The sequence below is a fragment of the Taudactylus pleione genome, unplaced genomic scaffold, assembly GCF_031769625.1.
Source record: "Taudactylus pleione unplaced genomic scaffold, aTauple2 ptg000706l, whole genome shotgun sequence".
In the NCBI taxonomy this organism is placed as follows: Eukaryota; Metazoa; Chordata; class Amphibia; order Anura; family Myobatrachidae; genus Taudactylus; species Taudactylus pleione.
The window spans coordinates 352712-370134 of NW_028285108.1; the positions used below are offsets into that span (position 1 = coordinate 352712).

The 17423-nt window shown below is 40.3% G+C and overlaps 1 protein-coding gene across 1 annotated transcript; it reads left to right on the top strand.

Moving 5' to 3' along the window:
- The first annotated feature begins 429 nt into the window (after positions 1–429).
- GPR61 (G protein-coupled receptor 61) lies at positions 430–4381 on the top strand. The gene is made up of 2 exons (XM_088456452.1): positions 430–499; positions 1059–4381. Exon 2 carries the CDS (start codon positions 1879–1881, stop codon positions 3202–3204), a length of 1326 nt encoding a protein of 441 aa, XP_088312578.1. The 5' UTR covers positions 430–499; positions 1059–1878; the 3' UTR covers positions 3205–4381.
- Positions 4382–17423: the final 13042 nt, after the last annotated feature.

A 17423-nucleotide genomic window follows, 5' to 3' on the forward strand; every position in this document is an offset into this window, starting at 1 on the left:
CTGAATGGTTGGTAGTTTATCTCTCTCCAAGGCTTAGTACATCTGCACAGATCTATGAAAGACACTCAATTTGTTAAACTTATGGCCTTCTTTGTTCTCTAAAAAACAAAACAAAGACAGGGCATACATTTAACAAATTGAGGAAGTGTCTTTCATATACTGGAGTGTATAATACTGTGTGTAAAAAATGAGGCCCTGTCTCTCTACCACATCAATGTACAGGTCCTCATTCTATTTAAGTAGTACATGTATAAAATCCCTCAGTGATTAAATTGTGAGTGCAAGAGGGAAGGACTTGGTAAATGTGTCAGTGTCATTCACAAGGGAGAGAGGATCCCCCATTGTGACATCTACTTGGTGATGCTGTGTTAATCTGAGTGACTATAGGACCCTGTGCCTGTCTGCTCCCTCACTGCAGTGCTGTGCATTAGATGGTTAGGGGCTGAGCTGTTTCTCTAGTCTCCTGCTCCCTGGATGCAGCTTCGGCTCCTGCAGACAGGTATGTGGGGAAAACAAGTGGAATCTGAGAATAACCCTAAACACAGTGGCAGTACTGCCATAATGTCGGCTCCAATGAGGGTCAGTGGAGCTGGCAGATGTCCCAAATGAGGGTGGGAAAAAGATGTACATTCAGGTGTATAGCTGTAAAAATGGTTGGATATGCAGGTGTCCTATGGGGGAGGTGTGGGAAATATATTATTACATATATAGAGTCATGATTTAACAATAACTCATTATATACAGTACCTATATACATTCCTGTAATGTCTCTCTCTATAAATATAATATATAATATTTATGTATAATCTCTGAATAAATATATATATATATATATATACACTATATATGTACAGTATATATACATGTGTGTGTGTTTGCATGTATATGTTATGTATACCTTATCTGCACCCTCTCTCTCACTATCTCTCTCTCTCTATATATATACACATTACGTTAGTATTGCTCCATAGACTCTTTTTCATACTGAAAAATCCTGCATTCGGTTGCTTATTATATCCAGCACACTGGGATTAACCCTACATGCTTCTTTATTCCAGGTCATATACATCAGCAGAAAGCCAGAGAGCAGCCTGTGTGGATTTAAAGGAAAAGTATCTCTTTATGAAGACCTTTTAGTGCACAGCCTTCACTGTAGACAGCACCTATGGATACCAGCTCAGAAGCCCCTATCTGACATCAGAGTATATACCGGAAAAGTAATGATTTGCATGAAGAAAATATTTATTCCAAGGAAAGGTAATTAACTGGAGGGAGTAAATAATGCTGCCTTATTACCGAGTGATTACCTGCAGAATAAAGAGACACTGGGCTATACACTGCGTTGAGGAGTAATGATCCGTTGTAATAAGACATATGAAGATTACGATAAACATCAGATTGGATTAACTGTCTGTAGCAAGGACCAAAATGCCCTAATAAAGAAATAATATTCTGCAGGGATGACGGCAGTATATCTAATCCGGGAGTAATGCTTTTTGAATTGCAATACTTGGCAGTACATTATTGCACTCGTACAGGAAACATCTGTATGTTACAAATATTTACCCGAAATGTGACAAATCGCAAAGAGTACTTCCTTCTCTCCCCTCTTCCCTTGTTTCATCTTGTCCTTTTCCCTTCATTCCCCTTTATCTTTCCCATTTTCTTTAACTGTCACATTTATCTTGTTTATTTACTTTTCTGTGCCTCCACCCTCGCCCTTGTTCCCATTTGTATTCCTTACCTGTGTACCACTCTCAGTGTGCCCTCTCTTTTTTTCCACTAATTCTCTCAGGTCCTACCTCGCTCCTCGGGGTATAATGGGTGATGGTCCCATGAGAAAGAGGGTGATGGTGACCTTTTACCCAAATCATCCTCATGGATACTTCCCTTTCCTCTCTCACTTGGAACTTGTCTTTCAATGCTTCAGGGAGCCCTATTACAACAAATTCCCAATATGGAGTCCTTTTCATCATGCTTCTTATGGATCTATTGGCAGTGGCTGGGAATGTGGCTGTCATGGGTGTCATCATGAAGACTCCATCCCTCAGGAAGTTTGTTCTGGTCTTCCACTTGTGTGTGGTGGATCTCTTGGCTGCACTTACACTTATGCCCTTGGCAATGTTGTCAGGGAGTGGAGGCACTTCCTTATTTGAGGGCCAGGGATTGGGGCAGATGGCCTGCCGTGCCTACCTGTTCCTGAGTGTTTGTTTGACCAGCACTGGCATTCTATCAATCTCTGCCATCAATATTGAGAGATATTACTACGTGGTGCATCCCATGAGATACCAAGTCAAGATGACCATGGGACTGGTCAGTTGGGTACTAGCAGGGGTCTGGATTAAGGCCGTGCTCACATCCCTAATCCCTATTTTAGGATGGAACCCTCCTGTCCCTGGACATTGCAGCCTGCAGGGAGGTAGCAACAGTGTCTTCCGAGCAGGATTTCTTCTCTTTTACTCTTCTTTTTACTTCTTACTGCCTCTAACCATCATCATTGTTGTCTACTGCAGCATGTTTAAGGTGGCACGAGTAGCTGCCCTCCATCAAGGACCTCTTCCCACTTGGATGGACACCTCCCCTCAGCGCAGGCGCTCAGAATCTCTCAGCAGTCGTTCCACCATGGTGACAGGATCAGGAGCCACACGTGGAACGCCTCAGCAACGAGTGTTAGGTGGTGGTGGTGCAGGAAGTGGTGGGAAGGCGGCAGCTGTACTGGCTGCAGTAGGGGGTCAATTCCTTATGTGTTGGCTACCTTATTTTGGCTTCCATTTATATGCTGCACTGCGCTCTCCTCCTCCATTACCTGGATCACGAGTGGAATGGGCTGTCACATGGATGGGGTTTCTTTGCTTTGTCTCTAACCCAATATTTTATGGCTGCCTGAATCGTCAAATTCGTGAAGAGCTGGGAAGGTGGGTTGGCTGTTTCTTCCAGAGGGGAAGTGCAGGGGAGGATGAGCTTCGATTGCCTAGCCGAGAAGGCTCAATTGAAGAAAACTTCCTGCAGTTCTTGCAGGGAACTGGCTGCCACCCAGAAACTCGAGCAGCTGTCCACATCACCCCTAAAGGTGAACAACCTGCTGTAGACTTCCGTATTCCAGGGCAGATTGCAGAGGAAACTTCAGAATTTTTAGAACAACCATGGGATTTGACAGCAGCGGGCAAAGACTTTACTAATACTGGCCCATCTCCAAAAACATGACCCCTAGTACAACTTTCCCTGCTCTTGACAATCTCCTTAAACAAAGTGTGGTATAATGCAGAATCCTTCCCCTTAAATAATGCTATCACTCTGCGACAAAAAGCCACCCCTATCTCCATCTTGATTATAAGTACACCTTCAGAATCCTCCTCTGTTTGCATATTAGGTAGACTATAGTAGCCTTTCTTTACATGTGCCAGAAGTAGGGGGCAGACATTTTGCTCACTCTATATTAGGAGTAATTATCTGCACCCTTACAAGCTGGAAGTAAGTATATTAATATTGCCATAAGCCTTGGAAAAGTTAATTAAAATGCAAGCTGCTACTTGGACAGCCAGAGTCCTATGAATTATAGTTAAAATTATATAGTTCCTGTGTGGAAAAAATTATAAGATGAATCAACAAAACAAGTAAATTTAATAATTTACATTTTAGCTTAAATAGGTTGCAAACCTTTGTACATCCTGCTTGTTAGACACATCTCTAGTCAATGAGCCTTTAATTGGTGATCCTACATCTCGGAAACATCCCCCTCCATTCTTACCAGGCTGTAAATGTTTACTGTTAGTGCTGATAGGCAGAAGGGGAGCATGCTGTCAGTGTGTAAACTGGGTGGTAGTGAACGTGGCACTAAAATGGGTAGGAGAAGTGGGTGGCCCATTCAAGAGTTGTGTACCCTTCTTGGGTCCTGCAAACTGATACATCTCTTCTCTTCCAGCTATTAGCAATTAAGTATGTGCAGCTTAATTTCAAAGTTAGCGTTCTAAGAATGACCCCACAGAAAGACTTCATGGGGTAAGGTGTGCCTAACTATTAAGGGTTTATAAAGGTGGGCAATCCATTTACATTTTAAAAGCAACCCATCATAGTATACAGTATATAGTGCATTTGTTTGTGTACGAGGTATTTACCTAATGTATGAATCTTTCATTTTAGATTTTGGCCAAAAAAACAATTACACCCAAAACTATCCAGCAGAATACCAAACCAATTTTACAAGTAGACTGATTGTACTTGTTTGTATTTTAGCGCATGTGAAAGATGATTCTTTGACTGTGGTGTCACATCTGGATTTGGAATATAAAAATGCAAACCTTTGCCAAAAAAACTAGTTGCTGGTTGCAGAAACTGAACAGTGTTTATGTTTGTACCAATAAATGTGTATTTTTTAAACTTCTTCTCCTGTGGTCCCGCTCCTTGGCGCCCGAGCTGTAGATGAACATGCAACTAAGGGTTACTAAACTCTACTGAGGTGTTTGTTTTAAAATTCAGATTTCTTTTTCACTCATGATTAATACAACATTACAGTGGCTCTCCTGGGATGGGTAAAACTACAAATACATTGCAGTCCCTTCATCACTTTATTCATATACTCAAATCTATGTTTGGGTTGGGTATGGGATCCCGGCGGTCGGGATGCCAGCGGTCAGAATACCGCCACAACCACGTAAGTATACTAACCCTAAACTTCCCCTCACACAGTCTAACCCTAACCTCCCCCTCGCAGCATAACCCTAACCTCCCCCTCGCAGCATAACCCTAACCTCCCCCTCGCAGCATAACCCTAACCTCCCGCAGCCTAACCCTCCCCCTAGTACCTAACCACTAACACTCCCCCTAACCCTAATTTACCGTCGGAATGCCAGCGGTCGTGATTCTGGCACCAGTATTCTGAACGCCGGTAATGCCAACTACATCCCCTATGTTTCATACTATGGTTCAACAATTTATTTTTTGTAGGTTAATTAGTAATAATTATTAGTAAATGGTAGAGCACTTATTATTTATTTAATTATTACCAGTTATTTATATAGCGCACACATATTCCACAGCGCTTTACAGAGAATATTTGGCCATTCACATCAGTCCCTGCCCCAGTGGAGCTTACAATCTATATTCCCTATCACATGCACACATTATACACACATACACTAGGGTTAATTTTGTTGGGAGCCAATTAACCTACCTGTATACAGTCAGGTCCATAAATATTAGGACATTGACAGAATTTTCATATTTTGTCCTCTATTCACCACCACAATGGCTTTGAAATGAAACAAACAAGATGTGATTTAACTGGCTCACCAATGGTTTGCATCTTGTGGTGAACCCTCTATATTCACTCTTGTGAAGTCTTCTCTTGATTGTTGACTTTGACACATATACATCTACCTCCTGGAGAGTTTTCTTGATTTGGCCATCTGTTGTGAAGGGGTTTTTCTTCACCAGGGAAATAATTCTTTTGTCATCCCCCACAGTTGTTTTCCGTGGTCTTCCGGGTCTTTTGGTGTTGCTGAGCTCTCCGGTGCGTTCTTTCTTTTTAAGAATGTTCCAAACAGTTGATTTGGCCACACCTAATGTTTTTGCAATCTCTCTGATGGGTTTGTTTTCATTTTTCAGCCTAATGATGGCTTGCTTCACTGATAGTGACAGCTCTTTGGATCTCATATTGAGAGTTGACAGCAACTGATTCCAAATGCAAATGTCACACCTAGAATCAACTCCAGACCTTTTACCTGCTTAATTGATAATGAAATAATGAGGGAATAGCCCACACCTGCCCATGAAATAGCTTTTGAGTTGATAGTCCCATTACTTTTGGCCCCTTAAAAAGTGGGAGGCACATATTGAAACTGTTGTAATTCCTACACTGTTCACCCGATTTGGATGTAATTACCCTCAAATTAAATCTGAAAGTCTGCAGTTAAAGCACATCTTGTTTGTTTCATTTCAAAACCATTGTGGTGGTGAATAGAGGCCAAAATCTGAAAATTTTGTCAATGTCCCAATATTTATGGACCTGACTGTATTTCTGGAGTGTGGGAGGAAACCGGAGCACCCGGAGGAAACCCACGCAAGCACAGGGAGAATATACAAACTCCACACAGTTAGGGCCGTAGTGGGAATCGAACCTACGACCTCAGTGCTTCTTCTGATTCTTTTGCAAGAGCAAATAAATAAATAAATATAGAACACTTATTTTTGTTAGTAAAGCATTACAGGCAGCATACTAAATTGTGTTAGATAGCAAATATGCTTAAAAATAATAATAACCAACAAGGGGGTTTCTTAAAGCTTGATTTAGGAACAAAGCCTTAACCAGATACTCTTTTGTAGTTGTATTGTTTTGCATAAATAACAAATATGGTTGTGTCTCAAAGTGTTCCCTATTGCCATGATCTAATAAGATTGAGATTAAAAGTATATTTAAAAGGTTAAAGTGGTATTTACAAACTATAAAGAAACATTACCTTCATCCACCACACAGTGCTTGTTTCAGGTATACTCAGTACAGCAATAAGTATACAGCAAGAAATTTTTAAAATAGAGGAGTGTAGCACAACATGTCGACAATATGTCCACACAAGAATGTCGACATGGTCTGAAAATCCTCAGAATGTTGATATGACGTTAATAACATTGTGCTTGTTGACAGACATAGCGGTTCACAGAATTTTAGCCCTAACCTTATCCTGACCGCATTACAATGTTGACATTATGTCCATGTCAACATAGTGAATGTCAACATTTTTACTATCAACATTTATGTCGACATTCTGAATCAGAGGTGTAACTATGGTAGATGGCACCCAGGGCAAATCTGAAAATGGCGTCCATGGAATACTTTTCTTAAAATTCTTATATTACCATTCAACTAAACACACAATGGAAATAGATTAGGGAAGCATTATTGCAAGGCAAAACTTCTATATGTTTCACTGTTGTGGAATGGAAATTTTAAATAAACTGTCTATTATGAGAGGGAAGGCAGGTTGGAGTATTAACCCCTTTGCTGCGGAGGACGAGTGGGGCTCATCCTACCAATATCAGTTAAACTTTGGAAGATGAGCTTCACTCGTTCTCCAGAACAGAGGGTGTAGTGTCTTCCAAAATAATTTACCCTCTTCCTACAGGTCCAGTAAACTGGATAGGACTACATGCAGCAGCCGCTGGTAAATTTGGAAGCACATGCTCACGGCAGTACTGTTTCTAAAAAAAAAAATTTAAATAGTGGAGGGAATTTAAGTCTCTCTATTTCCCCAAAGATATCACAAGGAAAGATGTGAGGTACCCTCGTTTGAAAGAGGTGATCCCCTCTTTCAAAGAGTATACCCATATAAAGGTTAAAGGTCACACTGATCACCAGACATTAACCCCCTGCACTACAGAAAAAAAATGTGGTCCAGGCATGGTGGACGATCTCTCCCAACCTGGCTACAAATAATTACGGGGATCACTTTTAAAAAGAGGGTGATCCCCCCTTTCAAATGTTGGGGCCCCTTAGTAACTATTGCCTGGTGATCATATGTGATGTTACCCCACGCTACAGAAAACTTAAGTTTTCCATATAAGGGAAGAGGGTACTACGTGCCCTATCACCCCCATAATGACAGTTGCAACCGAGTGGGCACCCTTATTTGAAAGCGGGGAGTGCCCATTTTCAAATTATGTAAGCTAGCTATCTAGAGGGATTTACCCTGGCACCTAGGACTACAAAATGATTAAATTGTCTAACATTTATATCGTAACAAATCAATAAAATTTACCAATAATATGTCAAAGAATGATCCATGTTATATTTGTATAGGTTATCATGTCATAGTTCTGATTTTATTGTACTGGATAAAACCCTTCTCTCATATTTAATTGTCTAATCATGTTATGGGATCGAACAGGACGGTGAGGTGAGCAATACCTCTTATCTGTAGGTCACAGAAATGCTGCAGGAACAGCATGGGGACCATATTATATTACACACTGGGCCTCATGCAGAGATGTACGTAAACCTGATGTTTAGCGAACATCTCCGAGGGTGGGGCCTGAGCCGCAGCCTGACTGACAGACTGAAGACGTTTGGGGGCATTGCCGACCTTCAATCCGGAAAACAGTGGCTTGTCGCCCCCCGTTTCCTGGGAGTTCCCGGCCTTGGTTGTGGAGCTGCGAGGGCCAATCTGAATCAGGCCCATTATACACTGTATATTAAACAGATATTCAAAAATCTTTTACGAAGATGAGGATTTATCCTGTTGTAACCATTTTCTCTCCTGTGTAATATACTTGAATATGCTTATGTATCTCGGTAGCTTATTTAAATATACACTCAAGTATCTTTCAGACATATGGCAGAAATGTAATGTGTTTATTGACCTGTTCGACATTAGGTGGCCAGAAATACGATAATATTACCTCTATTTCATTTATAAACTGGATAATGTTGAGAAGCACATACCTGTCCCTCTTAGTTACGTTAAGTATAAGGACTCTGGATTCTACTGTTCGCCTTAATTTCAGCATTGCCGGAGATGTTACAGGAAGGAGACAGCGGTGACATGTAAGTGTGGTTCCGTCTGCTGAGTCAGTTGTATAGCAGCACCAGCAGGGTCCAGTGAAGGCACACTGCTAAATGATGTCATCAGGACCTGGGCACAGAACTCCCTGATGTTATAGGCTAAAAATCCCGGAGCTGAGTCTAGCATCTGATCAGTGTGTCTCCTCCTATGGTGGCATAGCCACACCCACACTGCTGCGACACTCCCAACCCCATCCATAGTCGGCGCAAAGTTTCTGGGTCAACCATAGGCAAAACTTCACTATATCGCCCTTGCCAAACCCCCCCTCACCCAATATACTCTTCCCAGCCATAAAACCATACCAAGTCTTGAGAACAATATTTGAGTGTGCACAGTGTGGTCATTAGAGCCCAATGGAGATTCCTTGTGCCCTGGTTGACCAGTCCGATACTGTTTAGTTGTACTTTTTTTCACTGGCCCTAATTTGAGGACAGCTACTAAACCCTACTTTGTTGAGAGAAACTCAGCAATGTGAGGGGGGTCCTTACCTTGAAGCGAGACCAGGAATATAGAGCTTTGAGGGATTTGCATTGACCCTAATTCGTAATATGTTATGAAGCAGTGCCCCCAATTCATAATATTCCACGCTGTAGTGCCACCAGTTCATAATATGCCACGCTGCAGAGTCCCCAATTCATGGTATGACATGCAGCAGTGTCCCCAATTAATAAAATGTCACACAGCAGTGCCAAAAATACATCATTGGCAACATATCAGTGCTCTCAGTACATGATATGCCACAGATCAGTGTCCCCAATACATGATATGCCACACATCACCATTCAAGGGGATGATACCAAAATAGTAGAGCAGCTCTGCTATTTTGGTGTCACCCATTCGGATCGTGTCACCCGGTGCGGCCCACACCCCCTAGTGTCTCCAATTCATTAAGTATACAATAACACATGTAAATATAGTGCATTTGTATACCTAAGACCAGTTTGATGCAGAGGCAGTCAGAGGCTAAGGATTCAGTGAGATCTCAGTGGGAAACATGATATCCAAGCCCAAGTGCCCAGATGCCCAAGTGCTCAGTACAGAAGGTGGCGCAATACAAACCTCCTCCAATCCAAAGTGCTCTCATCTGAAGGTCAGCATGGTGTTTCCGAATAAGGGCAAGACACATTCTTCCATCAGCTAAAATAACCTAGTGTGAACACTGCACATCCTGTCTGTAATTCTATTAAACATTGTTGTATAGAACACCCAATATACCCATTCACCTCCATTTACAATCCCCATTTGCTCCCAGCAATCCATTTACCTATCCTGCCAGCATCCATTAACTCTTTAGCACACATTTTCTTTCCCCACCCAGCAGCCATACCCCTCAAGAATCCATTAACCAATTTCCCCCACACAGTATCCAACAACCTATTCCTATCCAAAAACCAGCGTCGGACTGACATAAAGGGCCAATCGGGGGAATGCAGTAGTAGGGGCGCATGTTTAAGGGGTGTGGTAATCCACCAGAGGGGGTGTGGCCAGCCACCACAGTTGCTTGGCTAACCATTAGGCAAACCTTGGTGTAGTTTTTATAGAAGAAAACCAAGAACCAATGTTTTTTAGTGGTCCTGCTCCAAAAGGTAACTGACCCTCCAGTAGAGTAACAATGTACAATTCAGTGCACAGTCTGGAACATGAGCCCTAGAGGGCACTCAGGCAGAAGGGACCACTGGGGATTTCCCCTGTACTCCTGTGGGCCAGTCCGATCCTGCTAAGAACCCATTAATCAGTTTCCATAAAGCTCACATCAACACCCATTAATTTATTCACCATCAACACCCATTAATACACTTACTTATCACCAATATCCTTCCCCCCACGAACACTCATTAACTCATTCATTAATAAATTTCAACATCCAATTGCTCATTAACACATTCACTTACCACGCTTCATTCAGCAGCAGCTCCTCATGTATTCTGGGGGCCGGAGCTTGTGATTGACAGGCTGGGACTCAGAGTGAAGGAGAGGACTGGAAGAGAGGGAAGGGGTGGCCACCACACTGCCTGCAGGACTCCAAAGCTAGGTACACGCTGGAGCGGCAGGCATTTGTTCCGACATCTGAATGAATGCCCATCAATAGTGGTTGTGCATCCACACTGGATGACTTTATTGAATGATGCAACGATCACCATTATGCTATTCATTAACAATTCATTGACCGCTAGTGATATCGGTAGGTTTGATGTGCAGTTTATGAAACCTGGCGACCGTCGCTAGCGACTGCAGGAGAGTACAAACATGCCTACACACAGAGCGATATAGGCAATATAGGCGATATATATCGTCCCGACATCGCTCCAGTGTGTACCTAGCTTAAGAACTGACTTATCTCACTGACAGGTTAGAGTGCAAGTGTGGGGGGGGGGGGGGGGGAATGTCAGATAATCCAGAGCCACAGCTTTTATTTATGATACGTATGTCAGTGACATCCTTAACTTTTGTGCTTATCATTGCAACCCAGGTGCCGGCACCCTAGGCCCTGCCCCCATGCTCCACAAATGGGTCAGGGCAGAGTGATAGTGGTACAGATGTGCTTACAGGCTACAGCCCTAAGCCAATCGGCGGTAACTGTGTCTCTTCCTATGGTGGCATAACTATGCCCATGTGTGAGTGCCCCCTCGCGTTGCATCCAGGGCACTTGCCCCATAGCTTATTATCCCACTGTTCTGAATGTTGACATAATGACTGCATGCCCCATAGCATACTTACCTACTCTCTCGAAACCTGCATGAAAACCATGCAGGCAAAGATTCCCAAACTCCGCCATTACAGTCCAGGTTTTAAGGATATCCATGCTTGAGCCCAGATGTTTAAATCAAATTGACGGTGATACTAATTAAGTCACCTGTGCTCAATCATGGATAGCCTTAAAACCTGGACTGTAAAGGTGGAGTTTGGGAACCTCTGCATGCAGGTAAAAAGCACATGGATGGAAAGCTTCCCCCATCAGCTTTCATCATCCATGGAGTATTTGATGGAACAGGTTTGGAATATGTTGTGGGCATGTCACATCTCTAGTTATAGCTTCATTTTAATTGTCCCCCAGCTCTGATATGATCCACTGAAGTAGAAGTGACATTGCAGATTCCTAACAGAAATACAGTCACTTCTTGAACAGTTCTACCTGGTAAAAATGGACTAATCCTGGACCAAGTTGTGTGTTTGACTGCAAATGAGGATGTAATCACTTTTTAATTTTTATTTACATTTCCTAGTACCAATATCACAGTTTTTTAACCACTGTTAGATTTTACCTGTCTCTCATCTTCAAACCATTGATTTGAGCATACAACCCGGCTCTCCCTGAAATAGTAGTGATCTCCTTGACTCCCTGAATGATCTAGCAATCTTCCTGGGTCCCCCTACTGTTGTCTTGATGCCCCAGTATCAAAACACAATAAAAGTGCAAGATTGGAGCGCTATTGATATACAGTTCAGCTTCCGATTCAAAGTTGCACACAAAATACCAGAAATGCAAATCCTTTCCAGAAAAAGCTTCTTCTGCTAATTAAATACTTAATTTCCCCAAAAGTGGGTAATATAGATTCCTTTCTTTAGAAAAAGGGGGGAATAAACATAAAAAACTATTTTTCCAAGACCAAAAAATGTAACAATAACACAGTCTCGTTTTTTACTCTCAGAACTAGATTCCAATATGTCCCGTAAAAACTCCAATAAGGGAAATACACCACAAATGTCCTATAACTCAGTCCCATTAGTGGTTCTCCTCAAATATATGATTCACCAGACATAAAGGTTCTTATGTTCAAAAAAGCTAAGTTTTTTTATTACAGTCCTCAAAACACATTCCTTTAAAATGTCACGAAATAAAACAATAGGAGAGCAAGAAGAAACAAAACTAACCAGGGAGCTCACCGGACCCACGGAGGCAGAAAAAATGCTGTGTTGATTTTCTCCTAAGGGCTTAGTTCTTCATCACAACTACCGTTCCTTACTCTTGGGTTACTGGCTATCCCGTGCTCGGTTATATCAGCTGACTTGCACGTTCTCAAGGGGCGTCTCTCCGATCTTCTATAGAGACTTATACAAACCCCGGCAGAAATTTCTCTGTTTGCAGTTTGCAGCTTACTTTTGCTCTCAAATGTAGTGAGCTCATCCTCTATAAAAAGCGACACGCTCAACTTTCTTTTTAAAAAGAATAAAAGTCTTCAAAGCAAATACTGGATCCTCCTGCTGTCAACGCGTTTCGATCCAATAATGGATCTTTGTCAAGGCTCTGGTGGATACGGTTTGCTATGATTATTTATAGCACTCCTAAGATCCGGTATAGTCATTCTGGGGTCACATATAAAAACACATATGTCAGGGTTATCTTAAAGTGGAATACTCTCCTCTAAAAAAATAATATTCAGAATTTAATAAAGTGCAGAATACCAGAATGCAGAGATCTACACAATATGACGGGACACATTTAAAACACTACAAATATAAGAAGACACTTCTAAAACACTAAAGGAAGTGGGGGGATATATATGCCTAAAAAGTTTTTCAAGAAACTAAAGCAAAATATCCTGCCACTTATTATAAGTGAATATTCAATGAATTTTCTCGGTTTAACAATATATATTGAAGAGTCCAAATTATTTACAAAGAACTTTAGCAAGCCAACTGATAGCAATTCCTTTGTTAATATAGACAGTAGCCATCATCCAAACTGGCTAAGAGGGATACCCATTAGCCAGTTTGTCACATTAAAAGAAATTGCACAAATGATACTGTCTATAAGGAACAAGTATGTGTTATAAAAAAAAATTTTTTTAGATAAAGGATATGATAAAAATCACTTGGAAAAGATATTAGAAGTATCAGAAATTGATAGAGAAAAATTACTCAAAGACACAAAAAGGGGATTTTTCATGTTCATTTGTAACTACATATAACAAGGACTTTAGAAAAATTAACACTATACTAAGAAAACATTGGGGGATCATAAAAAGTGACCCCATTCTGAAAGAAACTGTATTAGAAAAGCCTACCATTATTTGCAAAAGGGCACCAAATATAAAAAATATATTGGTACGGAGGGCAACACCCCCTTCACAGGGAATCAGTACGAGAATCAAATCTAAAGGTTTTTACCGATGTGGTCTATGCCTTGGGTTTAAGAATTGTAAGCCCTATAAAGGTAGTAAAACAGAAACTTTCAGGTCAAACTCAACTAAAAAAGAATATAAAATAAACCAATTTCTAACATGTAATAGCGCTAATGCTTTCTATTTAATACAATGTAAATGTATGAAACAGTATGTGGGAAGGACGAGCAGACTGCTAAAAGTTAGAATGGGAGAACACATTCGAAATGTTCGTAAAGCACTGGAAAGTCACCATATGTCTGATCACTTTAAAGCACAACACAACTGTTCAGTAAATGACATAATTAACTTTAAAGCTATTGAACAAGTTAAAGGTAATTGGAGGCAGAACAATATAAAAGACGCCCTAGCACGCACAGAGATGCAGTGGATATATGAGTTAGAAACTCTAGAGCCGAAAGTGTTAAACGACGAGTTTGAATTAAAGTGGCTTTCTGTAAAGATATTAATAAGTGGCAGGACATTTTGCTTTAGTTTCTTGAAAAAGTTTTTAGGGATATATATCCCCCCGCTTCCTTTAGTGTTTTAAATGTGTCCCATCATATTGTGTAGATCTCTGCATTCTAGTATTCTGCACTTTATTAAATTATGAATATTATTTTTTAGAGGAGTGTATTCCACTTTAAAATAACCCTGACATATGTATTTTTATATGTGACCCCAGAATGAGCATACCGGATCTTAGGAGTGCTATAAATAATCATAGCAAACCGTATCCACCTCAGCCTTGGCAAAAATCCATTATTGGATCCAAACGCGTTGACAGCAGGAGGATCCGGTATTTGCTTTGAAGACTTTTATTCTTTTTAAAAAGAAAGTTGAGCCCGCTACTTTTTATAGAGGACGAGCATACCACATTTGAACGTGCAAGGCAGCTGATATAACAGAGAATGGGATAGCCAGTAACCCAAGAGTAAGGAACGGTAGCTGTGAGGAAGAACTAAGCCCTTAGAAGAAAATCAACACAGCATTTTTTCTGCCTCCGTGGGTCCGGTGAGCTCCCTGGTTAGTTTTGTTTCTTCTTGCTCTCCTATTGTTTTATTTCATGACATTTTAAAGGAATGTGTTTTTGAGGACAGTAATAAAAAAACTTAGCTTTTTTGAACATAAGAACCTTTATGTCTGGTGAATCATATATTTGAGGAGAACCACTAATGGGACTGAGTTATAGGACATTTGTGGTGTATTTCCCTTATTGGAGTTTTTACAGTACATATTGGAATCAAGTTCTTAGAGTAAAAAAACGAGTGTGTTATTTTTAAATTTTTTGGTCTAGGAAAAAGAGTTTTTTATGTATTTTCCCCCCTTTTTCTAAAGAAAGGAATCTATATTACCCACTTTTGGGAAAATTAAGTATTTCATTAGCGGAAGAAGCTTTTTCTGGAAAGGACTTGCATTTCTAGTATTTTGTGAGCAACTTTGAATCGGAAGCTGAACTGTATATCAATAGTGCTCTAATCTTGCACTTTTATTGTGTTTTGATAGTATTAATTAAGCACAGGGGTTATGTGTTAATTTGTGCAAAGGAGCTGCAGTTGAGAAGCGCATTGAAATAGAACCTTCTTTTTAAAGAAATATATTTGATGCACCAGTAGCCTTATTCCCCACCCCTGTGCCCATAGGTAATCAGCAGGAACTGCGATGGGGACCAGGTTTGCCCTGAGTTATGCCAACCTGTTTATGAGTTGGTGGGAGGAGTCATTCATATGGTGTGGGCATGACTTCGGGGCAAACCTGGTCCTTTGGCGCAGATATATAGATGATGTAATTTTCATCTGGAGAGGTGAGGAGGAGACATTAAAAGAATTTTTGAACTATATTAACAGAAATACGAATAATTTGATATTCACTACTGAATACAGTAAGACCTCAGTCAATTATTTAGATCTAACAATCTAAATTGAGAACAACAGTAAACAAACTAAAACCTATCAAAAGAAAGTGAATGTTAATAGCTATATTCTGACATCAAGAGGACACCATCAGAATTGGTTACGTAACATACCTTTGGGACAATTTAGAAGACTAAGACGTAACTGTAGCAATCTGAACGATTTTGAAATCCAAGCTAGAAACATGAAAAAACAATTTCTAGATAAAGGTTACAAAGAGGAAGCTTTAGACACTGATCTACAAAAAATAAAGGAGATGGACCGAAAACCCATCTTAACATATAAAGATAAAACAAAGAATGATGATAATAAATATAAAACAACATTCATTACTCAATATAACAAAGATAGTAAAGAGCTAGAAAAAAAAATATTACGTAGACACTGGCACATCCTCTTGGGAGATGAAGACCTGGCAGATATTCTACCTGAGAAACCAAGGATAGTGTACCGCAAAGCAAAAGATCTTAAAGTGAAATTGACTCACAGTCATTTAGCTAGGAACAAGCATAAGCAAACTACCCTTTTGGGAGCAACAATAAAGAATGGTTTTTACTATTGTGGCACATGTACCAACTGTAAGAAGTATAGAAAGATGACAAAGAGAATATGTAATTTCATCTCTGTTACAAAAAAACAATATGAAGTGAGAGAACATATCACATGCCGAAGCAAGGGGGTCATATATCTGATTAGTTGTCCCTGTGGTTATCAATATGTGGGCAGAACAACAAGATCTTTGAAGACAAGAATAGGAGAACATATAGGGAATATAAGGAGAGGTTTAGAGACTCACAGTTTATCTAGACATTTTAAAGAAAAACATCAAAAAGACCCCACAGGATTGGACTTTATGGGAATACAATTGTTACAACCCAACTGGAGAGGAAGAGATTATGAAAAGAAAATCAACAAAGAAGAATTAAAGTGGATTTTTCTTTTAAAAACACTCAAACCATTTGGATTGAATTTAGACAATTAAATTAAATTAGTAATCACAGGTTGAAAACTGACAGATCAAACTGAGATTTCATAACCATTCCTCACTTGTAGTGCCTATTCTTCCTTCTACCTTCCCCTCCCTCCCTTCACTTTCCCCATTGCAAATTGTATTAATAAGTAATATATTTCACTATGACGATACAATACGAATTAGTGAAATTTAATGACTATCCCTAAGTTCAAACTATCATCTATTATTGTCATCAATACAATCACTGGTTAAATAAAATAATATATGCACAGAAATAACAACTTTACGCAGAATAAGATTTTTTTATTTCATTATTTTTACTATTTTTATTCTTCTTATTTTTCATTACACATACATATATTTTCTTTTATACATATATTTGTTACAATCATCTGCATGTGCTATTTTATAAGGGCTTGTGCATACAGTGAATTATTGAGTGCCCTTCATTATGCGCCAAACAAGACAACACGCCTAATTGAACAAGTCTGATTAGAGATTCCATTTTTTTTATAATATCCCAATCAGTTATGACATCATAGAGACAGTCTATTTAAGAGACATTTCATCAAAGAACTCACATACTTCCTGATGAAGACCCTATAGGGTCGATATGCGTAGGAGCCAGCTGCACAATTCTAAACTACACTATCCTCACAACGAGACTACTCTTGCCGGCTGACGCGGGACTAACACGTGACCCGGAAGTCAGAGGACTTGCAGGGTCCAGAGCGCGCGTGGACAAGCCGAACAGGAGCGAAGACCATCGGGCAGATTAACCACAGAACAAGACAGATAGGACAGACGGAGTGGATATAACAAGCGACGCGCGCATGGTGAGGAGACGACGCAGCCGGGTAAGAGCACGGGACACGTGAGT